The sequence below is a fragment of the Ursus americanus genome, chromosome X (genome assembly GCF_024610735.1).
Source record: "Ursus americanus isolate L20-20 chromosome X, mUrsAme1.1.p, whole genome shotgun sequence".
Taxonomy (NCBI): Eukaryota; Metazoa; Chordata; class Mammalia; order Carnivora; family Ursidae; genus Ursus; species Ursus americanus.
In genome coordinates this window covers 53341422-53368554 of record NC_142164.1, presented here as the reverse complement: position 1 = coordinate 53368554, position 27133 = coordinate 53341422, and the positions used below count along the sequence as shown (strand labels likewise).

Here is a 27133-nt window from a genome sequence, read left to right as displayed (position 1 = left end):
ATTATAAAAACTCTCAATGAAAGTGTTATTGTAGAGGAACCATAGCTCAAAATACTAAAAGCCATATATGAAAAACCCACAGGTAACATCTTAATAAGAAAAACTGAGAGCTTTTCCTCTCAGATTAGGAACACAAAAGGATGATGTCTAATCTTGTAACTTTTATCAACTTAGTACTGGAAATCCTAGCCACAATAATCAGACAAGAAAAAGAAATAAATATCCAAATAGGTAAGGAAGAAGTAAAATTTTCATTATTTGCAGATGACATGACACTATACTTAGAAAACCCTAAAAACTCCACTAAAAACTACTAGAAGTAATAAATTAATTCAGTAAATTTGCAAGCTACAAAAATGAAACCCAGAAATTGGTAACATTTCTTTACACAAATAACAAGCAGAAAGAAATTTTATGAAAATTCCATTTACAATTGCACCAAGTGGATGTTTTATTTAGGAATAAACTTAACCAAAGAGGTAAAAGGCCTGTACTCTGAAAACCACAAAACACTGAGGATAGAAACTGAAGATGACACAAACAATTGGAAAGATATTCCATGCACATGGATTGGAAGAACTGATGTTTCTAAAATGTTCATGCTGCACAAAGCGATCTAGAGATTCAATGAAATCTCTGTCAAAATACCAACAGCACATTTCACAAATCTAGAACAAATAATACTAAAATCTTTGTGGCACCACAAAAGACACCAAATACCCAAAGTAATCATGAGACAAAGAAAACAAAGCTGGAGGTATCACAATTCCAGGTTTCGAGATATACTACAAAGCTGTAGTAATCAAAATAGAATGGTACTGAAACAAAAATAGGCACATAGATCAAAGGAACAGAATAGAAAAACTAGAAATAAATCCCTGATTATATGGTCAATTAATCTATGACAAAGCAGGCAAGAATGGGGAAGACAGCCTCTTCAATAAATGGTGCTGGGAAAACTGGACAGCTACATGTAAAGAATGAAATTGGACCACTTTCTAACACCATGCATAAAGGTAAACTCAAAATGGATTAAGGAACTAAATATGAGGCCTGAAATTATAGAGACCTTTGAAGAGAACAGAGGTAGTAATTTCTCTGCCATAAGTTGTAACAACATTTTTCTATGTGTGTCTCCTAAGGCAAGGGAAATAAAAAAAAATGATTAGGACTACATCAAAATAAAAAACTTTTCACAAAAAAGGAAAACGTCAACAAGACAAAAGGTAACCTATTGAATGGGAGAATATATTTGGAAATGATATGCCCAATAAGACGTAAATATCCAAATATATAAAGAACTTATACAGAGCTTAGAAGATGATGGCAAACTAGGAGGACCTTAGTTTCATCTCATCCTGTAAACACAACTATATGACTATCAAATCATCCTAAACACTCCAGAAATCACCTGAAAACTGACAGAAAAAAAACTCCATAAGGAAAGAGGACACATCAAAGAAGGTAGGAAGTGCAGAGATGAGAGTTAGGGGAGAAACAGATCATAGCTGCTGCAGAGGTGAGGGAGCCATGGTCCTGGAGAAGGGCACAAGAGAGTGGAGCAAACAGGGGAATACACAAGGAAAATATTTCTCCATAGCCCTTGACTTAGGAAAAAAAGGACTGAATTTTGTGAGTTCTTGCAACCAGCAGGGCTTAAAGCCTGGAGTTTGAAAGGTCAGGGGCTGTGCCTGATATAGAGCCTGGAGGGCACTGCCCTGCTCCTGGAGAGAAGGCAGACAAATTACCCAGGGACAGACAGCAAGGAGTGATCTGACGAGCACCTGGGGCACATAGAGAAATTATTCACTGTTCTCTGAGAAGTTGCCTGATTGTCAGCATTCGTCGAGATACCTCTCTGGGAACAAAGGAGATGACTGGCACCATTTCCCTCCCAAGTCTCTCAGCATAAACAAAAGTCACCTGAAGGAAGCAGTGTAGTTCTAACACTGGCTACCTAAATTGCTTACACCAAGCCCCATCCCCTGTGTTCTGATGGATCCACCCTACTCAGTCACACTTACCCCATTCAAGTCCAGAGGGCTCCTTCCCCTGAAGACCAGCACAAACCACAGCCCACACTACCTCTCCCCTACCAGAGAGTTTTGCAGGGGCTTAGTTCTGGTGGAGGTAGTGTGAGGTCTCATTTCACAGGCCAACCAGAACACGCCTAGTTAAAACTGACCATATTCAAGCCAGGGACAAAACACTGTCCACAGCAGACAAGGAGAGCCTCTGCAGAAGAATGTCCAGAAGGAAAAAGCAGCCAAAACACAACAGCAGAGTACAAGAAGCACACACCAGAGACACTCCTTGATATACCAGGCCTTTCACATTACATAACCTCTTCTTCATAAGGTCATTACTTCCAGGAGCAGGAGGCATAACTCCATTTTCTAACACAGAAGAAAGCAGAGACTTAAATGAAATGTCAAGACAGAGGAATGAAAAACAAGATAAAGCCACAGCCAAAGATCTAAGTGAAAAAAATATATAATTAACAAGCCTGAAGGAAAATTTAAAGCAACAATTATAAGGAACTCACTGAGCTTGAGGAAAAAATAGAGGACATCAGTGAGACCCTTACCACAGAGAAAAAAAGAGTTAAAAAAGAATAAATCAGAGATGAAGAGTCTAATAAATCATATTAGAACATGCTTGAGGCAATGAACAGCTGATTGGAAGAAGCAGAGGAATAAATTAATTACCTGGAAGACAAAGTAATGGAAAGCAATGAAGCTGAACAAGAAGCAAGAAAGAATTATGCAAAACGAGAATAGATTTAGGGAACTCAGTGACTCCATCAAATATAATAGCATTCATATTATAGGAGTCCAAGAAAAAGAAGAAGAAGAAAAGTGGACAGAAAATTTATTTGGGGGCACTTGGGTGGCTTAGTTGATTAAGCATCTGCCTTTAGCTCAGGTCATGATCCCAGGGTCCTGGGATCAAGCCCCATATTGGGCTCCCTGCTTAGCCGGGGAGCCTACTTCTCACTCTTCCTCTGCCTGCCTCTCCCTCTGCTTGCTGCTCCCCATGCTTGTATTCTCCCCCCATCAAATAAATAAATAAATCTTTACAAAAAGAGAAAATTTATTTGAAGAAATAATAGCTGACCACTTCCCTAATCTGGGGAAGGAAAAGATACCCAGATCCCAGAGGCACAGAGAACTCTGAACTCCCATCAAAATCAACAATAGCAGGCTAACACCAAGACATCTTGTACTTAAATTAGGAAAATATAGTGATAAAGAAAGTACCTTAAATGCAGCAAGACAAAAGAAGTACTGAACTTACAAGGGAAGATCCATAATGCTAGCAGGAGATTTCCCAACAGAAACTTGGCAGCCAGAAGGGAATGACATGATATATTCAAACTGCTGAATGGGAAAAATATGCACCCAAGAATATTCTATCCAGCAAGGCTACCATTCAGAACAAAAGGAAAGATAAAGAGTTTCCCAGACAAACAAAAACTAAAGGAGTTCATGACCACTACATCAGCCATGCAAGACACATTGAAGGGGACATTTTGAATGGGAAGGACAGACCAAAAGTTACAATATAAAGGTAGGAAACATGAAAACAGTAAAAATTAAATTTCTGAAAAAAATCAGTCTAGGAACTCATACAGAAATGTTTATAAAATATAATAACATATACCTAAAATGGGGGGGGGGGAGATGAGAAAAGAATGAGTACAAAACTGAACAACCATCAAGTGAATATAGACTGCTATTTGCAGAAAAGGATATATACAAACCTCATGGTAACCATATATCACAAACTACTAATAAACATGCAAAGATAAAGAGAAAGTAATCCAAATATATCACTAATAAAAAGTCAACAAAACATGAAAGAGAGAAAGACAAGAAAGGATCAGAGAAAATCTCTAGAAACAACCACAAAACAAGTATTAAAATGGCAATAAATACATATCTGTCAATAATTACTTTGAATGTAAATGAACAAAATGCTCCAATCAAAAGACATAGGGTGTTAGAATGGATAACAAAGAAGACCAATCCAAATGATTCTTCCAAGAGACTCGTTTTTGACATAAAGTCACTGGAAGATTGAAAGTGAGGGGATGGAGGGATATTTTTCATGCAAATGGATATCAAAAGAAAGCCAGAGTAGCCATACTTTTATTGTCATTATTATTATTATTATTAATTATTATTATTTTTTAAATAGTAATGAAACAGGCAATAAGGAGGGCACATGATGTAATGAGCACTGGGTGTTATATGCAACTGATGAATTACTAAACTCTACATCTGAAACTAATGAAATACTATATGTTGGCTAATTGAATTTAAATTTAAAATGGTAATGACAGATAAAGAGGGGCCATATAAAATAGTAAAGAGGATAATCCAAGTAGAACATATAACAGTTGTAAATATTTATGCACACACATGTGACCACCCAAATATATAAAACAATAACAAACATAATGGAACTAATTGATAATACTACAACAAGAGTAGGGGATTTTAACATCCCACTTAGATCAATGGACAGATCATCTAAACAGAAAGTCACCAAGTAAAGAAAAGCTTTGAAAGACACACTGGACCAGATAACAGATATATGCAGAACATTCCATCCTGAAATAACAATCTGTATTCTTTTCAAGTGCACGTAGAACATTGTCCAGAATAGATCACATATTAGGCCAAGAAACAGGCCTTGACAAGTACAAAAAGTTTGAAGTTATACCATGCACCTTTGCTGACTACAAAGCTATGAAACTAGTAGTCAACCACAAGAAAAAACTGGAAAGGTCACAAACACATGATGGTTAAAATATGTACTAGTAAACAATGAATGGTCAACAAGGAAATCAAGGAAGAAATAAAGACTATATATGGAAACAATTGAAAATGTAAACAAAATGGTCCAAAATCTTTTGAATGAAACAAAAATGGTCCTAAGTGGTAAGTATATAGCACTACAGTTGTACCTCAAGAAACAAAAAATCACCAATAAAAAACCTAAACTTACACCTAATGGAGCTAGAAAAAGAACCACAAACAAAGCCTTAAGACAGCAGAAGGAAAGAAATTATAAACATTAAAGTAGAAATAAGTGATACAGAAACCGAATAAACAATAGAAACAGGAACTAGTTCTTTGAAAAAAAAAATCAACAAAACTGATAAACCTCTAGCTAGACTTTACAAAAACAAGAGAAAGATCCAATTAAATAAAATCACAAATGAGAGAGGACAAATAACAACCAACACCACAGAAATATAATCATAAGGAAATATGAAAAACTATATGCAAAAAAAATTGGATAATATGGAATAAATGGATGAATTCCTAGAAACCTATAAATTACCAAAACTGAAACAGGAGGGAATAGAAAACTTGAACAGACTAATAACCACCAAAAAAACTGAATGAGTAATCAAAAAACTCCCAGCAAATGAAAGCCCAGGACCAGATGGCTTCACAGGGGAATTTTTTTTTTAAAGATTTTATTTATTTATTTGACACAGAGAGAGACAGCCAGCAAGAGAGGGAACACAAGCACGGGGAGTGGGAGAGGAAGAAGCAGGTTCCCAGCGGAGGAGCCTGATGTGGGGCTCAATCCCAGAACTCTGGGATCACGCCCTGAGCTGAAGGCAGATGCTTAACAACTGAGCCACCCAGGCACCCCGGCTTCACAGGTGAATTGTACCAAACATTTAAAGAAGACTTAATATTTATTCTCACACTATTCCAAAAAATAGAAAAGGAAGGAAAAAATCCAAATTCATTCTTTGAGGCAAGCATTACCCTAATGCCAAAACCAGATAAAAACACCACTGAAAAATAGAACTTCAGCTGAATATCCCTGATGTACATAGATGCAAAAATCCTCAATAATATATTAGCAAATCAAATCCAGCAATACATTTAAAAAATCTTACACCACGATTAAGTGGGATTTATTTCTGGGTTGCAATGGTAGTTCGATATTCACAAATCAATCAAGGACAATCGACAGATGCTGAAAAAGCATTTGAGAAAGTAAAGCATCCATTCATGATAAAAAAAAAAAAAACCTCAACAAAGTAGGGTTAGAGGGAACATACCTCAACATAATAAAGGGCATATATAAAAATGCCAAAGCTAGCATCATCATTAATGAGGAAAAACTGAGGGCTTTTCCTCTAAGGTCAGGAAGAAGGCAAGAAGGTCCACTCTCACCACTGGTATTTAACATAGTACTAGAATGTCTAGCCACAGCAATCAGAAAATAAAAAGAAATAAAAGGCATCCAAATTGACAAGGAAGAAGTAGAACTTTCACTATTTTCAGAGGACATGATACTATATATATATACATATATATATATATACATATATGTATATATGTACATATATATGTATATGTATATATATGTATATATATATGTATAAAACCCAAAAGCCTCCACCAAAAATCTGCTAGAAGTGATAATCAAATTCAGTAAGATCCCAGGATAAAAAATCAACATAACTGCTGCATTTCTGGTTTTTTTTACAACTTTAACAATTTATTTATTTTTTTCTCTTATAATAATACTTTTATTATATTATGTTAGTCACCATAAAGTACATCCCTGGTTTTTGATGTAAAGTTCGATGATTCATTAGTTGCATATAACACCCTGTGCACCATGCAATACGTGCCCTCCTTACTACCCATCACCAGCCTATCCCATTCCCCCACCCCCCTCCCCTCTGAAGCCCTCAGTTTGTTTCCCAGAGTCCATAGTCTCTCATGCTTCATTCCCCCTTCTGATTACCCCCCCTTTCTTTATCCCTTTCTTCCCCTACCAATCTTCCTAGTTCTTATGTTCCATAGATGGGAGAAATCATATGAAAATTACTGCTGCATTTCTATACACCAATAATGAAGCAGCAGAAAGAGAAATTAAGGAATCAATCCCACTTATAATTGCACCAAAAATAGTAAGATATATATGTAATATATACCTTACCAATGAGGTGAAAAACCTGTACTCTGAAAAGTATAAAACATTTATGAAAGAAATCAAAGATGACATAAAGAAATGGAAAGACATTTCATGCCCATGGATTGGAGGAACAAGTATTTTTAAAATGTCTCTACTACACAAAACAATCTACACACTTAATACAATCCCTATCAAAATGCCACCAGCATTTTTCACAGAGCTAGAACAAATAATCCTAAAATTTGTATGGAACCACAAAAGACTCCAGCCACAAAAGATTGCCAAAGCAATCTTGAAGAAGAAAAGCATAGCTGGAGTCATTAACAGTTCTGGACTTCAAGTTATATTACAAGTTATATTACTACTACAAAGCGGTAGTAATAAAAACCATATGGTACTGGCACAAAAATTGACACAGAGATCAATAAATCAGAAGAGAAAACCATGAAAATAACCCACAAATATATGGTCAATTAATCTTTGACAAAGCAAGAAAGAATATCCAGTGGGAAAAAGTCTTTTTAACAAACGGTGTTAGGAAAACTGGACAGACACATGCAAAAGAAATGTGAATACTTTCTTATACCATACGCAAAAGTAAATTCAAAATGTATTAAAGGTCTAAATGTGAAACCTGAACCCATAAAAATTCCTGAAGAGAACACAGGCAGTAACTTCTTTGACATTGGCCTTAGCAACTTATTTCTGGATATGTCTCCTGAGGTAAGGGAAAAAATAAATATATGACTTCATCATAACAAAAACGCTCTGCACAGCAAAGGAAACCATCAAAACTAAAAGACAACCTACAGAATGGGAAAGGATATTTGCAAATAACATATCTGATAATGTGCTAGTATCCAAAATATATAAAGAACTTATAAAACTCAACACTGAATAAACTAATAATATAATGAAAAAACGGGCAGAAGGCATGAATAGACATTTTTCCAAAGAAGACATATAGAAAGCTAACATATGCATGAAAAGATGCTCATTATCACTTATCAATAGGGAAATGCAAATCGAAACTACAATGAGATATCACCTTACACTGGTAGGAATGGCTAAAATCAACAACACAAGAAACAGTTGTTGGCAAAGATGTCAAGAAAGGGGAACCCTCTTGTACTGTTGGTGGAAATGTAAACTCTTGCAGCATCTCTGGATAATAGTATGGAAGCTCCTCATAAGATTAAAAATAGAATTTCCCTAGGATACAGCAATTGCACTATTAGGTATTTACCAAAAGAATACAAAATTACTAATTCAAAGGGACACGTACACCCGATATATATATAGCAGCATTATCTACAATAGCCAAATTATGGAAACAGCCCAGTATCCATGGACTGATGAATGGATAAAGAAGATGTGATATTATATATATATATATATATATATATATATATATATATATATATATATATATATATATATACTATTAGTAATAAAAAGAATGAAAATTTTCCATTTGCAACAACATGGGTGGATGGAGGTAGACAGTATTAGGCTAAGTGAAGTCAGTCAGAGAATGACAAATACCACGTGATTTCACTCATATGTGTAATTTAAGAAACAAAACAAAGGGGAAAAAGAGAGAGAGAGAAAGAGAGGTAAACCATAGAGAGCAAACTTATTGTTGCCAGAAGGGAATTTGGTGGTGGGATAGGTACAATGGTGATGGGGATTAAGGAGTACAGTAATTGTGATGAACACTAGGTGATGTATGGAAGTGCTGAGGCACTTTCTTGTACACCTGAAACTAATATTACACGGTAAGTTAACTACCTGGAATTTAAATAAAAACTTAAAAAAAAGAAGCTATACAACTCAACACCAAAACACAAACAAGCAACAATCTGATTAAAAAGATGGGCAGAGATATTGAATAATATTTTTCCAAAGACACATACAGTTGTCAAAGTACACATGAAAAGATGCTCAACATCAATAATCATCAGAGAAATGCAGATCAAAACTATAAACAGATATCACCTTACATCTGTCAGAATGGCCAGTATCAAAAGACAAGAAATAAGTTTAGTGTTGATATGGACAAAAAGGAACCCTTGTGCACTGTTGGTGGGAATGTAAATTTGTGCACCAATTTGAAAAACATTAGGGATGTTCTTCAAAATATTAAAAATACAAATATCATATCTAATAATTCCACTACTGGGTACTAACTCCCCAAAATGAAAACATTAAGGCAAAAGATATATTCACCACTATGTTTATTGCAGAATTATTTACAGTAGCCAAGATATGGAAGCAATCTGAGTCCATTGATAGATGATTGGATACAGAAGATGTAGTGTATATATATATATACATTCAGTCATCTTATTCAGTCATAAGAAAGGATGAGATCTTGCCATTTGCAAAGCATGGAGGGACCTAAAAGGTATTATGCTAAGTGAAATAATCAGACAAAGATAAATACCATATGATTTTACTCATATTTGGAATCTTCAAAAAAAGAAACAAATGAAAAACAGAATCATTCTTGTTAGTAGAGAACAAGTTGATGGTTGCCAGTGGGGGGATGGGCAAAATGGGTGAGGGAGCTGGGAGACACAGCCTTCCAGTTATGGAATGAATAAATCACAGGAATAAAAGGTACAGCATAAGGAATGTAGTCAATGATATTGTAATAGTGTTGTATGGTGACAGATGGTAGCTATACTTGTGGTGAGCATAACATAATGTATCAACTGGTGAAATCACTGTCTTGCACACCTGAAACTAATATAACACTGATTATCAACTACGCCTGAATAGAATTTTTTTTTTCAAAACTAAGTCTTAGAAGAACTGTAAGTGCATATTTCTAAGTGAAACAAAGCCAGTCTGAAAAAAAAAATAGTGTATGATTCCACCTATATGGCATTGAGGAAAGACATATCTATAGAGACAGTAAAAACCAAGGGTAATAATGAAGGGATGAATCTATGGAGTGCAAGGGATTTTTAGGGCGGTCGAACTGATCTGTATGATACTTAAAAGGTTGATACATGGAGAGGAGATATATGGAAATTCTCCAATTTCTACTCATTTTTTTTCTGTAAACCTTAAGCTTTTCTAAAAATCAAGTCTATGGATTTAAAAAGAAAGAACTTTACTGTACCAAAATAAATAGGGTTAAAGAGGTAGATTCCAGATAGAGGCACGAGTAAGAGTAAGCTAAGGTGAATTCAAATTGTAGAGTGCTGCAATTAGTTCAGCGAGGCTAGAGTAGAGCATACATAGACAAATATCCTGAGATAATGAAGCTAGAAAAGTAACTTCACATGGAACCAAAGAGCTATTTATTTATTTATTTATTTATTTATTTATTTATGTTGTTGTTGTTGTTGTTGTTTTCTTTCTTTTTTTATTATTATGTTATGTTAGTCACCATACAGTACTTATTTTTTATTTTGGAGATGGTAAGTAGCCACTAAAGTCCTAAAATTGGAGTGGAAAGGTAAATGAAATGGCATAAGAGAACCAACCAGAAAGACAGGGTACCAAACAAGGATGATAGGATTGGTACCTGACTAGAAATGGCAAGATGTTACAGAGGTCAACATCTCTTGGAAATGAAATGAGCATGGGATTTTAGGAGTATTAGAGTATTACTGACGTTTGTAGCCTTAATACCTATGAAGAGATGGTGCTATTCACTTACATAAAAGTTATGAGTTGCTGGAATACCAAAATTCTTTGAAAATAAAGCTTATAGTAGCTAGCATGATGACCTTGGGGTAAACAGGAAAGAGATGATCCATTTTGGTGATTTTAAAAAATAATTTAATTACCATACTATTAAAAGTTTATACATTTCTGGCATGTTACTAAATGAGCCAGATTGTTAGAGTGTGGTGTACTTTTGATGGCCCTTAATTTAATGTTTTCAACTTTGGAAAAAGGTTGACTTACATAATTCAGTATTTGCATATGCTTTGCATGTGCAGCTCATGTGGGGTCACTTTTAAACTAGCCAGAGATGTAAATATTAGCTTAGAGTCTAAGGTATTACAATCAATTGACAGTTATTGCAGGTCATGATCTGGAAGTGTAACTTTTAAGTCCTTCAGGGTCTTTTAAAATGTTTGATGAATTGTATTTTAAAACTGTTGATAGGCTGTTAAATTCTGTTTGTAGTCTGTGTTTAGTTTATACGTCAATTGGACTTTAAGTAAGCACGTGACTTGATATGGCCAGTTGATGTCTGAATGACGCTGAAAATCTTTGGAGGATGAGGACAGATTATTACACTGTTAAGGGAAAAGTAAATTGAACAGAGGCTTATTTAAGCATTTGTGTGGTAAAGGGAGGCACTGATGGCTACTTTTCATCTACAATTTGGTCAATTTTCTACTAAAATTCTGAGAACACAAAGAAGAATTGAGATCTATAATTATCTTGGGTAAATGAGAGCCTTATATAGAAACCTATTTACATCATTGAGGGTTACTATTATGTTGAGCATAAAGTGAAGGTCTAGGAAAAAGATAAACAGTGATTAATTTAATATGTGTTATGTAATATCATTATAGCAAATTCATATGATGAGTATAGTATAAAAATGCATAGACATCAAAGTAATTTTGGAATGCTAACTGAAAAATTTGTAGTTTAAAAGGGGGTGCAGAGGCCAATTTTAATTCAGTGTTTACACTGTATTGAGGCTTCTCTAATAAATTAATAATCACAGAAGGAAACTTCATAACTGAAAAGTTGGGTTTGGCAGATTGCTCCTTGAAAGGATTAGAGATAGTGAGTCATAAGTGAATTGATAGGGGGAAAGTTTAAAATTTATTAATATTCTGTGGGGATTTTCAGTTATAGGAAGTAGAGTATGTTCTTCTTGGTTTCCATGCAGAATTTCAGTTTCTAACCTTCTTTAAACCATTGTGTAATTTTATTAACAGTGCATTTTATGGCTGTTTTATTACAAATATTGGTGACTGTTGCATTCTTTATATAGGAGTTCCTTCAATTGAGACGATCACTTTAGTGTTGCATGAGACCTGTTAAGTGTGTTTTATTGTATTGCACAATTTTGATATTTTGTTGTTGTTGTTGTTGATGGCTTTAATTCAACCATCATTGTTCAGCTTAGGAGACAGACCTTAAATCAACTAATAGCATTTTTTTCTAGGCTGCCTTTGTCCTAAAAGTATGCGTTTTGAGAGTTTGTATTACTGTTACTGTTGTTTTGAGGAATGAGATTTAGGAAGACTCTGATAATACTTCCTATTGATTCATTGTTGTTCACTAGATATTGTGATCTTCGATGCAAAAAAAAAATGAGGGGACAGCAAAAAGGATAAAAGGATTTTATTAATACTAGATAATTGTGTGTGGGATCAACATAAACACTATCCACTGTAGATTTCTATAATCTATAATAATTTCGGAAAATTATAGGCAAGGATATTTCAGAACATCTGTTAAAGATTACTGGTTTCTGGGCTTCTGTCCAGATGAAGGCAAGATTACTGTTGAGGCAACAGTTTAAAATACATTGTAGACCACTATGGTTTACTTATCATAGTGATGTTAGTATCTGTAATGTTAGGCTAACCTTCCCTAACCTCTGCTCAAAGATGTTTCCTCACAAATCCCAACCTCATAAGGGTAAGAAGACAACTATTTTAATTTGTTACATTTTTCATGATGTAACACAAGTTACACATATGTAATGTGGATAATACTTGAAAGATATTCATTAAGAAATTTAAAATGTGTGAAAACTATTTCACTTTGCATAAGAAAACAAACAGAATTCTAGATACTACTCAATGATGTTGGTATTTGTTATTAAACCGAAAATAATTTAAATATTTTTATAGAGGAGTTACTCCGTATTGATAAAGGCTTCAAATTAGAGCCATCACATTCATTTTAGAGATTATAACTAAAAGGGTAGAACATATTCCAAGGGGCACCTGGGTGGTTTAGTTGGTTAAGGATCAGACTCTTGGTTTCGGCTCAGGTAGTGATTTCAAGGACATGAGATTGACCCCTGCATTGGGCTCTGCACTCAGCACAGAATATGTTTCAGATTCTCTCTCCCTCTGCTTCTCCCCCCACTCACACACTCTCTCTCTAAAGTAAATAAATAAATAAGATCTTCAAAAACAGGATGTATTCCAAGTCTTATTTTCTTTAATAATTCTGAAGCCTAGAGAATCTACATCCTGTCTTACCAGCACCACTATTATATTTTCTAAAGAAGGTGTTAAGTTAGAAGCTACTAACAAATCAATATATTATAATGATTAAAAAGAAAGTTCCTTCTTATTGAACAAAATGGCGCTTGGCTTAAGGATTTTTATTTACTTTTATGGGTAAAACAAATTGTGTCATATAAATATTTGAGAGTGAGAGCGAGAACAAGGAATAGATAAAAGTTTATAGATAAAGTATAAAGCAATATTAAATCTTAGGTACCATTAATTGCCCAAAGAGATACTAGGATATGATAAAACTTGATTTAAAAGAAAAGCCAGGGGCGCCTGGGTGGCACAGCGGTTAAGCGTCTGCCTTCGGCTCAGGGCGTGATCCCGGCGTTCTGGGATCGAGCCCCACATCAGACTCTTCCGCTATGAGCCTGCTTCTTCCTCTCCCACTCCCCCTGCTTGTGTTCCCTCTCTCGCTGGCTGTCTCTATCTCTGTCGAATAAATAAATAAAATCTTAAAAAAAGAAAAGAAAAGCCAACAAGAATGAATCCAGATACTTTTTTTTTTTACTACTTCATAGCATTAATTTTGATGTGATTTTCCTTTTCCAAATGTAGTAATTTAACGTACACTGCCTCTTTTAGGACTGGATCTGCCATTTATGATGATGCCTCATCCCTTACTTCCAGTCAGCTTACCTCCTGCATCAGTTGCCATGGCAATGAATCAGATGAACCATCTCAATACTATTGCCAACATGGCTGCTGCAGCCCAGATTCACAGTCCACTCTCCAGAGCTGGGGCCTCTGTTATAAAGGTAAGAATCATGATTTGGAAGAGGACACAGGCTTTAATTACATGTAAATTTTGAGAAAATATTAGCAATACCACTGAATCTTCAGTATAAACACACAGCTTACTGACTCAGTTGCTTAGCATATAGTATTGATTTTATTTCTGTCTAGGCCTGCTAAGGTGTTTTATTGTTGTTGATTGTTTGTTTGTTTGTTTGTTTCCATGACCACAGACATCACTTTTAATTCTAGCTTCATGTCTTGCAATCATGAGCACAGTGTGTGGGAGGCATAGCAAGACTAATGGCACAGTAGAATAGTGTACAAAAATCATTGCCATTGCTAGGGTGAAATGAAGTATACACTGTGCATCTTTTTGGTGTTTGGGAAGCAGTTCCGTGGTAGTATAAACCATACAGGACTTGTAGTCAGAAAGACCTAAGTTTTGATTCTGATCCTGCCACTTTACCTCAACAACCTTGGATATGACATTTAACCTGCATGAACTTGTTTCCTCAACTGTAAACTAAATGTTATAGTAATAATCTATCCCACTTACTTCATTCATTGTCCAGAGACAATATGAGTAAAATATAAGTTAAAAAACTGTGAAACATTAAGCAAATATTTATGATAATTTATAGCATTATCATTATAATCATTAGAATACTATCTTTTTTCAAATTTTCATGACCATTGGGTAATGAAGCACAAGTAATATTTTATAATATGTCCTGATGTTTTCTATTAGTTTGGCATATGGCCTCTCTGCCCTCTCTGCAAGTATCATGTGAACTTGGCTTTTTAGTATTTTTTTCTTTTGGCAAGGAGATAATACAAAGGTACATGGGATTAAAAGATTATGGTTAATAAGAACAACCCACTTATTTCTTTTATTTATTCAACAAATATTATACCCTTCATGTATACATGTTGTATGGGGCAACATGGGATATAGGTAAAGAAGACATAATGCCTGACTTCAAGTACTCACAAACTAAATGTGATACAAACAAGTACCCATTTGTCTTGCACTAACAAGACAGACTGTGATGAATGGTATAGAATATCACCAAGTATTAAAGAAATTTAGAGGTGGGGCTTATTATACCTAGCTTGGCAGAAAGAGGGGGAAAATATCAAGAAAAACATTACAGTTGTTGGATTTGAACTGGACCTTGGCAATATAGATATGATCGTAATAGATGTACATGGGGGAATGTGAAAGAAAGGCAGAGGAAATGTAAGATTCTGGCTATTTTTCTTTCATTTTAAATTAGCTTCCAGTTTGGGGGATTTTTTAAAAAATAGGGGAAATTTGTGACAAACTTTTGTGGGAAAGGACAAGAAAAATTGATAATTTTTTATTAAGCTCCATATATATTTACATGGCCAAGTAGAAGTATGCTTCCTGCAAAGATTGTGGCCCTCAATAGATCAGTCTACTGTAGCTAATCAAAACTTTGTTGTTTGAATATTTGATCAGAGGCTAAACCAGGAAACAGAGTAATCTTTGAGAAAAAAAAATCATCCATAAACATATTTATTTATTTTTAAAAAATTTTTTAAAGATTTTATTTATCTCACAGAGAGAGAGATAGCAAGAGAGAGAACACAAGCAGGGGGAGTGGGAGAGGGAGAAGCAGGCTCCCCACAGAGCAGGGAGACTGACTTGGGGCTTGATCCTAGGACCCTGGGATCATGACCTGAGCTGAAGGCAGACGTTAATGACTGAGCCGCCCTGGTGCCCCCATACATGAACATATTTAAAAGATGGAATAAATTTCTGATAATTTTGAAATTGGGTGACTACTAAGTAAATGCGACCCCCACACAAAATTAGAAAACTATTAAGAAACAGAGCATGGTTTAAAGTACTTGCTTTGAAATGATGAAAAACTGCTTTTAGTAGAAGCATGTTTGTGGCTTTTCAAAAATGTATTTATTCAGCTTTCTTAATGATGATTATTCAGACTGAATCAGCTACATTTTGGTTGAATGCTTGGGACGTATGGTAGCTTTGCCATGAATTTGGAGTGAAGGGGTACTTGGGGAGGAGCTCATGACTAGCATTCGGTTATTGGCAGTGATGATGATGGAAATGGAAAGGATAATTATCTTCTCCTTAAATAATCCAAATATTGTTAACATATTAAAGCAATAGAGCTATATTTTTGTTTACTGCTAATTTGACTATTTCATATGCGACTTTAGAAAGAGAACCTTTACAGACATAAAACTGGATACTGCTTTTTAAAAGCTGATATTATACAACATGCTTATTTAAGTCTTACCAAATATGAAATTTGTATCTGCTTTCATATAATTATTTTGACCAAGGTCAGTTGAAAACAATATATTTATTTTGAATGCTCTTTGATAAAATTTTTCTACAGATCTATAGAAGTAGATTTCTATCAGAGAATGGTAGGGAAATGAAGAAAAAATGTTTTATTTTGTTTTGTTTTTAAATAGTTGATTTCTGTGAATAGTGAGAGGCTTTTAATATTGTTGCCAAGTTTTGTTTATTTTTTACAAATATATTATTATATAATTGCAACTACTAGTTTTGAAAATAATTCACAAGAAATAACATTATAAAAAACTTTCTAATTAATTGCCAAATGGGTGTTAATATATTGAAATTTTTAGCACTCCTTTCAAGAATAGTTATCAATATGATACTAAGCTCTAAGGACAGAAATTCCACACCTCAGTTGATGTATATTTTAATAGAAATTTGTTTTCAATATGCTTCTTGGTGAAGAACACTTTCAAGTTCAATCTGTTAGAATCCTACAGGCAGTGGGCAAACCTACGTATTGAGACTTTTTCATATACTATGATTTGGAGGATATGGGGACTATTCAAACAAAAACATGTTTTATTTACATTTACAGATTTTTAAAAGTTTTTATTTAAATTTCAGTTAGTTAACAGACAATATAATATTAGTTTCAGGTGTACAACATTGAGATTCAATACTTCCATACAAAACCTGGTGCTTATCACAGCAGGTGCACTCCTTAATCTCCATCAGATATTTAATTCATCCCTCCACCACTCTGCCCTCTGGTAATCATCAGTTTGTTCTCTATGTTAAGAGTCTGTTTCTTGGTTTGCCTTACTCTCTTTTTTTTCCTATATGCTTATTTGTGTTGTTTCTTAAAATCTGTATATGAGTGAAATCATAGGTTTTTGTCTTTCTCCAAATGGCATTTCACTTAACATAATACTCTCTAGCTCTATCCATGTCATTGCAAATGGCGAGATATCATCTTTTTTATGGCTGAATAATACACCACTATACACACACACACACACACACACACACACACCCCACTTCTTTATATATTCATCAGTTGATAGATACTTGGGCTCTTTCCTTAATTTGGCTATTGTAGATAATGCTGCTATAAACACTGGGACATAGGTATCCCTTTGAATTAGTATTTTTGTATTCCTTTGATAAATACCTAGTAGTGCAATTGCTGGATTGTAGGGTAGTTCTATTTTCAACTTCTTGAGGAAACTCCGTACTGTTTTCCAGAGTGGCAGCTCCAGTTTGCATTCCTATCAACAGCACAAGAGGGTTTCCCTTCCTCCATACCCTTGCCCACACCTGTTGTTTCTCATGTTGTTGATTTTAGCCATGCTGACAGGTGTGAGGAGATATCTCATTGTACTTTTGATTTGCATTTCCCTGATGATAAGTGATGTTGAACATTTTTTCATGTGTCTGTTGGCCATCTGTATGTCTTCTTTGGAAAAACGTCAATTCATGTCTTCTGTCCATATATAATTGTATTAATCCTTTTTGTGTTGTTGAGTTTTATAAGTTCTTTTTATATTTTGGATACCAATCCTTTATCAGAGTGTCATTTGCATGTATCTTCTCCAATTCCTTAGGTTTCCTTTAGTTTTGGTCATTGTTTCCTTCACTGTGTAGAAGTTATTTTAATGTAGTTCCAATAGTTTATTTTTGCTTTTGTTTCCCTTGCCTCAGGAGACATATCTAGAAAGAAGTTGCTACAGCTTATGTCAAAAAGGTTATTGCCTGTGTTTGCCTCTAGGATTTTTTTTTTTAGAAAAAGTAAATTCTGATCCTTTATTTAAAATAAAGACATTAGCTGTTACCCCATGCTATGGTGGCAAAACATTAAACTCAAGCTCCTGAAGTATACTGCTTTTATACCGCAGATATTGAATTGTGACCCTTTGCCATTATAGACTAATTAAAAGTGAAATTTTATGGCATCTCAGCATGCAATCTGCTTTTATTTATTTATTTATTTATTTATTTATTTATTTATTTTAATAATCATATTTTTTAATGTTATGTTAGTCACCATACAGTACATCCCTGGTTTTTGATGTAAAGTTCGATGATCCATCAGTTGTGTATAAAACCCAGTGCACCATGCAATACGTGTCCTCCTTACTACCCATCACCAGCCTACCCCATTCCCCCACCCCCCTCCCCTCTGAAGCCCTCAGTTTGTTGCCTCTAGGATTTTAAATGTTTCATGTCTCACATTTAGGTCTTTAATCCATTTTGAGTTTATTTTTATGTTTGGTGTAAGAAAGTGGTCTTTCAGAACTTTAATTCTTTCACAAGTTGCTGTCCAGTTTTCCCAACACCATTTGCCATTTGTTGAAGAGACAGCCTTTTTTCCATTACGTATCCCCCACCTTTGTCAAAGATTAATTAACCATATGATTGTAGGTTCATTTTTGTGATTTGTCCTCTTTTCCTGTGATCTATGTATTTATTTTTGTGCCAGTACCATACTGTTTCGATCACTACAGCTTTGTAATATAACTTGAAGTCTGAAATTGTGACACCTCCACATTTGCTTTTCTTTTTCAAGATTGTTTTGGTTACTCAGAGTCTTTTGGAGTTCATTACAAATTTTAGAACTGTTTTTTTCTAGCTCTGTGAAAATCGTTGTTGGCATGTTGATAGAGATTGCATTAAATATAGATTGCTTTGGTTAGTATAGACATTTTAACAAAATTTATTCTTCTAATCCATGAGCATGGAGTGTCTTTCCATTTCTTTGGGTCATCTTTATCAATGTATCATTGTTTTCAGAGTACTAGTCTTACACATTTTGGGTAGGTTTATTTGTAAGTATCTTATGGATTTTGGTGCAGTTGTAATTGGGATTGATTCCTTAATTTGTCTTTCTGCTGCTTCATTTTTCCTGAATAGAAATGCAACAGATTTCTTTACATTGTTTTGTATCCTGTGACTTTACTGAATTTATCACTTCTAGCAGTTTTTGTTGTCGTTGTTAGTTTGCTTGGTTTTGTTTGTTTATTTTGTGGAGTCATTTTGGTTTTCTATGTATAATATCATATCATCTGCAAATAGTGTAAGTTTTACCTCTTTCTTGCCAATTTAGGTGCCTTTTATTTCTTTTTGTTTTACAATTGCTGTGGCTAGGACTTCCAGTACTGTGTTAAATAACAGTGGTGATAGTGACATCCCAGTCTTGCTCCTGACTGTAGAGGAAAATCTGTCAGTTTTACCCCATTGAGGATGATAATATCTGTGGGTTTTCATATATGGCCTTTATTATGTTAAGGTATGTTCCTTCTTTTTTTCTTTTAAATATTTGTTTGAGAGAGAGAGAGAGGGAGAGAGAGTCAGCATGTGAGTGGGAGGAGAAGCAGAGGGAGAGAATCCTCAAGCAGACTCCCTATTGAGTGCAGAGCCTGAACCAAGGCTTGATCTCAGGACCAATGAGATCATGACCTGAGCCAAAACCTAGAGTCAGACACTATTAACTAAGCCACCCAGGTGCCTCAAGGTATATTCTTTCTAAACCTACATTTTTTTTTATCATGAATGGATGTTGTGCTTTGTCTAATGCTTTTCCTGCATCTATTGAGGTGATAATATGGTTCTTACTCTTTCTGCTATTGGTGTGATAACATTATGTTGATTGATTTGTGAATATTGAACCACCCAGGAATAAATTCCACTTAATCATGGTGAAAGATTTTTTAAATGTATTGTTGGATTCAGTTTGCTAGTATTTTGTTAAGAATTTTGCATCTGTGTTCATCAGGGATATTTGCCTGTAGTTCTCTTTATTAGTGGAGTCTTTACCTGGTTTTGGTATCATGGTCATGCTGTCCTCATGGGTTGAATTTGGAGGTTTCCCTTCTTTTTCTATTTTTTCGAAAAGTTTAAGAAGTATAGGTTCTCACTTGTTTTTACATGTTTGATAGAATTTGCCTGTGAAGCCATCTGGCCCTGGATTTTAGCTTGTTGGGAGTTTTTTTATTACTGATTCAATTTCTTTGCTGGTAATTGGTATGTTCAAGTTTTCTATTTCTTCTTGTTTCAGTTTTGCTAATTTTATGTTTCTAGGAATGTGTCCATTCCTTCCAGGTTGTACAATTTGTCAGCATGTAGTTTTTCATAATATACTCTTAAATTGTTTGTATTTCTGTGACATTGATTGTTATTTCTTCTCTTTATTTGTGATTCTATTTACTTGGGTCCTTACTCTTTTATTTTTGTTAAGAAGAGCTAGAGGTGTATCAATTTTATGAATTTTTTCAAAGTACCATCTCCTGATTTTTTTGATCTGTTCTGTTGTGTTTTCTTAGTTTCTATATAATTTATTTCTGCTCTAGTATGTATTATTTCCTTCCTTTGGCTGGCTTTAAGTTTAATTTGTTGTTCTTTTTCTAGCTCCTTTAGATGTAAGGTTACGTTGTTTATTTGAGATTTTTCTGCTTCTTGACATAGGCCTGTAATGCTATATACTTCCCTCAGGACGACTTTTGCTGCATCATAAAGATTTTGGACCATTGTGTTTACATTTTCATTTGTTTCCGTTTTTTAAAAGTTTATTATTTGATTTCCTTGTTAACCCATTCATTGTTTAGTAGCATGTTGATTAACCTTCATGTATTTATGGCTTTTCCATTTTTTTTCTTGTAGTTGACTTCAGGTTCATAGCACTGTGGTCAGAAAAGGTGCATAGTATTACTTCAGTCTTTTTATATTTGTTGAGGCTTGATGTGTGACCTGGTATGCGATCTATTCTGGAGAATGTCCCATGTGTACTTGAAAAGAATAAGTACTTTGTGTTTTAGGATTGAATGTTCTGAAAATATATGTTCAGTCCATTTGTTCCAGTGTCATTCAAAGCCATTTTTTCTTTGATGACTTTCTGTTTAGATGATCCGTGCATTGATGTATGTGGGGTGTTAAAGTCCCCTACTATTGTTGTATTATTATCAATGAGTTCCTTTATGTTTGTTATTGTTTTATATAAGTGCATGTTTCCAAGTTGAGGGCATAAATATTTACAATTGTTACATCTTTAGTTTTGCTTCTCTAGGTAACTTTATCTCTCCTTCTATTCTGAATGATAGTTTTCCTACATACAGCATTCTTAGCTGCAGATGATTCCCATTTAGCACTTTGAATATATTATGCCACTCCCTCTGGCTTGCCAAGCTCCTGTTGAGAAATCTCTGGCTAGCCTTCTGGGTCTTCCATTGCACGTTAAGGACTTCTTTTGTCTTGCTGGTTTTAAGATTATTTCTTTACCACTATATTTTGCAAATTTAACTAAAATATGTGTTGGTGTGGGTCTGCTTTTGTTGATTTTGATGGGAACTCTCTGTGCCTCCTGGATCTGGGTGTCTCTTTTCCTTCCCAGATTAGGGAAGTGTTCAGTTATTATTTCTTCAAAAAATTTATGTCCCCTTTACTCTCTCTTCTTCTGGGACTCCTATAATACAAATGTTACGTTTGATGTTGTCACTGAGTTCTCTAAGTCTGTTCTCATGTTCCATTTACAAATATCTTCTTCCATTCTGTGGTTTGTCTCTTAGTTTTGTTGACTGTTTTCTTTGCTGTGAAGACGGTTTTATCTTGATAAAGTCCCAGAAGTTCATTTTCACTTTTATTTCCTTTGCATTTGGAGATGTGTCTTGAAAGAAGTTGCTGTGGCTGATGTCAAAGAGGTTACAGCCTATGTTCTCCTCTCTGATTTTGATGGATTCCTGTCTCAAATTGAGGTCTTTCATCCATTTAGTGTTTATCTTTGTGTATAGTGTTAAGAGAATGGTTGAGTTTTCACTCCTTTGTATAAAGCTGTCCAATTTTCCCAGCACCATTTATTGAAGAGACTTTCTTTCTTCCATTGGATATTTTTTCCTGCTTTGTCAAAGTTTAGTTGAACATAGAGTTGAAGGTCCATATCTGGGTTCTCTATTCTGTTCCATTGATCTATGTGTCTGTTTTTGTGCCAGTACCATTCTGTCTTGGTGATCACAGCTTTGTGATATAGCTTGAAATCAGGCAACGTGATGCCCCCAGCTTTGGTTTTTTTTTTTCAACATTTCCTTAGCAATTTGAGGTCTTTTCTGGTTGCATATGAATTTTAGGATTGTTTGTTCCAGCACTTTGAAAAATGCCATTGGTATTTTGATCAGGATGGTATTGAAAGTGTAGATTGCTCTGGGCAGCATAGATATTTTAACAATATCAAAATGAAATGTTTTTCCATCTTTTTGTTTCTTCATCAATGTCTTTCATCAGTGTTCCAGAGTTTCTAGAGTATAGATCCTTTACTTCTTTGGTTAGGTTTATTCCAAGGTATCTTATGGTTTTTGGTGCTATTGTAAATGGAAATGATTCCCTAATTTCTCTTTTTACAGTTACATTGTTAGTGTAGAGGAAATCAACTGATTTCTGTGCATTGATTTTGAATCCTGCCATATTACCGAATTGCTGTGAGTTCTAGTAATTTGGGGGTGAAGTCTTTTGGGTTTTCCACATAAAGTATCATGCCATCTGTGAAGATAGAGAGTTTGACTTCTTCTTTGCCAATTTGAATACCTTTTATTTGTTTTTGTTGTCTGATTGCTGATGCTAGGACTTCTAGTACAATGTTGTACAATAGTGGAGAGAGTAGCCATCCTTGTTATGTTCCTGATCTTAAGTGAAAGGCTCTCAGCTTTTCCCCATTGAGAATGATATTCACTGTGGTCTCTCCATAGATGGTTTTTATGAAATTGAGGAATGTTCGCTCTATCCCTATACTCTGAAGAGTTTTAATCAGGAAAGGATGCTGTATTTTGTCAAATGCTTTTTCTGCATCAGTTGAGAGAATCATATGGTTCTTGTCTCTTCTCTTATTAATACTTTCATCACATTGATCAAATGACACTACAGATAAAGGACTGGTATCTAAGATCTATAAAGAACTTCTCAAACTCAACACCCAAAAAACAAGTCAAAAAATGGGCAGAAGACATGAATAGGCACTTCTTCAAAGAAGACATAACGATGGCTAATAGACACATGAAAAAATGTTCAGCATCATTAGCCATCAGGGAAATTCAAATCAAACCACATTGAGATACCACCTTACACTAGTTAGAATGGCAAAAATTGACAAGGCAAGAAACAACAAATGCTGGAGAGGATGTGGAGAAAGGGAATCCTCTTACGCTGTTGGTGGGAATACAAGTTGGTACAGCCACTTTGGAAAACAGTGTGGAGGTCCCTCAAAAAGTTAAAAATAGAGCTACCCAATGACCCAGCCATTGCACTACTGGGTATTTACCCCAAAGATACAGACGTAGGGAAAAGAAGGGCCATACGCACCCCAATGTTCATAGCAACATTGTCACAATAGCTAAACTGTGGAAGAAGCCAAGATGCCCTTCAACAGATGACTGGATAAAGAAGATGTGGTCCATATATACAATGGAATATTACTCAGCCCTCAGAAAGAATGATTACACAACATTTGCAGCAACATGGATGGGACTGGAGGAGATTATGCTAAGTGAAATAAGTCAAGCAGAGAAAGACAATTATCGTATGGTTTCACTCATTTATGGAATATAAGAAATAGGAAGATCGGTAGGAGAAGGAAGGGAAGAATGAAGGGGGGTAAACAGAAGGGGGAATGAACCATGAGAGACTGTGGACTCTGGGAAACACACTGAGGGCTTCAGAGGGGAGGGGGTGGAGGATTGGGATACGCTGGTGATCGGTATTAAGGAGGGCACATATTGCATGGTGCACTGGGTTTTATATGCAAGTAATGAATCGTGGAACATTGCATCAAGAACTGAGGATGTACTGTATGGTGACTAATATAACAAAATAAATATTATTAAAATAAAAAATAAAAACAATAAAAAAGAAAATATACTTAGATCACAAGATGTTATTTAAAAAAAAAGAAATGTTCATCTACTTATCTGTGTGAATGGCAATTTTATCTGTATTATGCCAACATAAAATAAAAATTCGGATGCTGAAAAAAAAAGAAAATTTAACATTGAACATTTTGAAAGAAATGCCACAATTATGAAATTTGATTTCTTTCTGACAAATCCACTGTGAATTAGGGAAAGACACAATAACCTGATTCACCTTCTTTGCTGGTTTGCTATAACAAAATACCATAGACCGGGTGGCTTAAACATGATAAATTTATTTATCATATTTCTAGAGGCTGGAAAGTCCAAGATCAAAGTGACTTCTGATTCCTGGTGAGAGCTCTCTTTCTGGTTTCCAGATGATCACCTTCTCACTGTGTTCACACATGGCAAAGGTAGACAGGAAGCAAATTTTCTCATATCTCTTCTTAAAAGGGCATTAATCCCACCATGAGGGCTCCCCCACGCCATGACTTTATTACCCCCCAGAAGTCCCATTTCCAAATACTTTCACATTAAGGTTAGAGTTTTAACATAGGAATTTAAGGGAGATATTCAGTCATCAGAATATACAATCTAATGTGATTATAATGTCACCGTGCTAGCATCTCTACAGTTAATGATCTGCTGGTATTTCCATTGTATCCTTATTTTCAACATTTTTAAAATATTTTATTCATTCATTTGAGAGAGAGCGAGAGAGAGCACACGAGCAGTGGGGAGAGGCAGACATAGAGGGAGAAGCAGACTCCCTGCTGAGCTGGGAGCCCAACAACGTGGGGCTCGATCCCAGGACCCAGAGATCATGACCTGAGCCTAAAGCAGCTGCTTAACCATCTAAGCCACTCAGGTGCCCCTATTTTTGGCATTCTAAAACTCACCTGCATAAAAACAAATTTAAATCAGAAACATATACAGAAAGAGATTAGGGCACATTGCACAAAAAGTCCAAAGTACATGTTTAGTTATAATAAAATTTATGAAAGTTCAGAAATAGAGCTACCATATTTATTCATATGTTTTAATTATTCAATTATTCTTTTTAAAATTATTTATTTATTGATGTAAAGTTCGATAATTCATTAGTTGCATATAACACCCAGTGCACCATGCAATACATGCCCTCCTTACTACCCATCACCAGCCTATCCCATTCCCCCACCCCCTCCCCCTCTGAAGCCCTCAGTTTCTCAGAGTCAATAGTCTTTCATGCTTCATTCCCCTTCTGATTACCCCCCCTTTCTTTATCCCTTTCTTTTCCTACCAATCTTCCTAGTTCTTATGTTCCATAGATGAGAGAAACCATATAATTGTCTTTCTCTGGTTGACTTATTTCACTTAGCATTATCTCCTCCAGTGCCGTCCATGTTGCAGCAAATGTTGACAAATCGTTCTTTTTGATAGCTCAGTAATATTCCATTGTATATATGGACCACATCTTCTTAATCCAGTCATCTGTTGAAGGGCATCTCGGCACCTTCCATGATTTAGCTATTGTGGACAATGCTGCTATGAACATTAGGGTGCATATGGCCCTTCTCTTCACTACGTCTGTATCTTTGGGGTAAATACCCAGTAGTGCAATGGCTGGGTCATAGGGTAGCTCAATTTTTAACCTTTTAAGGGAACTCCACACTGTTTTCCAGAGTGGCTGTACCAACTTGCATTCCCACCAACAATGTAGGAGGGATCCCCTTTCTCCTCATCCTCTCCAACAAATGTTGTTTCTTGCCTTGTCAATTTTTGCCATTCTAACCGGCATAAGGTGGTATCTTAGTGTAGTTTTGATTTGAATTTCCCTGATGGCTAATGATGTTGAACATTTTTTATGTGTCTGTTAGCCATTTGTATGTCTTCATTGGAAAAGTGTCTGTTCATATCTTCGGCCCATTTTTTGATTTGTTTATTTGTTTCTCATGTATTGAGTTTGAGAAGTTCTTTGTAGATCTTGGATACCAGTCTTTTATCTGTAGCATCATTTGCAAATATCTTCTCCCATTCCGTGGGCTGCCTCTTAGTTTTTTGGACTGTTTCCTTGGCTGTGCAGAAGCTTTCTATCTTGATAAAGTCCCACAAGTTCATTTTATCTTTTGTTTCTCTTGCCTTTGGAGATGTGTCATGAAAAAGGTTGCTGTGGCCGATGTCATAGAGGTTGCTGCCTATGCTCTCCTCTAGGATTTTGATGGATTCCTGTCTCACATCGAGGTCTTTCATCCATTTGGAGTTGATCTTTGTGTATGATGTGAGAGAGTGGTCAAGTTTCATTCTTTTGCATTCATATGACCAATTTTCCCAGCACCATTTATTGAAGAGACTGTCTTTTTTCCACTGGATGTTTTTTCCTGCTTTATTATTCAATTATTCTTATTTACATATCTTTTTTTTTACTTGCATGTAAAACTTTACCTTTTTTCCATATCATTTAAAAATGTCGCTGGTGTGCGGGGCAGGGGGAACATACTGCAATATTAAAAGAAGGTTTCATATCCTTCTAAACACCTGCTACTCTTCTTTAGCATAGTTTGTGTTAAGCTGATGCCTGTGCTTTGCCACTGATGATCATGAGACTGTGATCCCAATTTCCTTTGGAAGCTGGTCTTACAGCATGTGATTTGAATATTAGGATTATATGATAAATAGTGTTATCGAGTTAGTGAATGACTGGCCTACAAATCATATTTAATTTCCAGCACTTACCACTTCTGATTAAAGGTCTGGAAGCAACTATTTTAATATTTCTATTTTCAGTTTTTCTTTCTGCAACATAGATCTCACTTTCTTTACACTGTTTCTGTGTTTACATTTCTTCTGATTGAGTCTATATCAGAAAACTGTTTGGGTTAATGTATAAGTCATGTTAGCTCCTCATTTTAATTCAGGTAGACCCAATTGGCATTTGTTAGCAAGCCCATTTGTTAACTAATTGAATCAGAATAAGCCACTGATACCTAGTTTAAAAAGTTTGTGGGTGCGTCCATATTTTTTTTTCGATGATTGAG

The 27133-nt window shown here is 35.1% G+C and overlaps 1 protein-coding gene across 1 annotated transcript in view; it reads left to right on the top strand.

Moving 5' to 3' along the window:
* Positions 1 to 27133, top strand: part of DACH2 (dachshund family transcription factor 2) — an 813807-nt gene that overhangs the window by 678325 nt on the left and 108349 nt on the right. The window contains exon 6 of the mRNA XM_087860071.1: positions 13776 to 13948. Coding sequence (XP_087716197.1) covers positions 13776 to 13948 — 173 coding nt within the window. The remainder of the gene's footprint in view (positions 1 to 13775; positions 13949 to 27133) is intronic.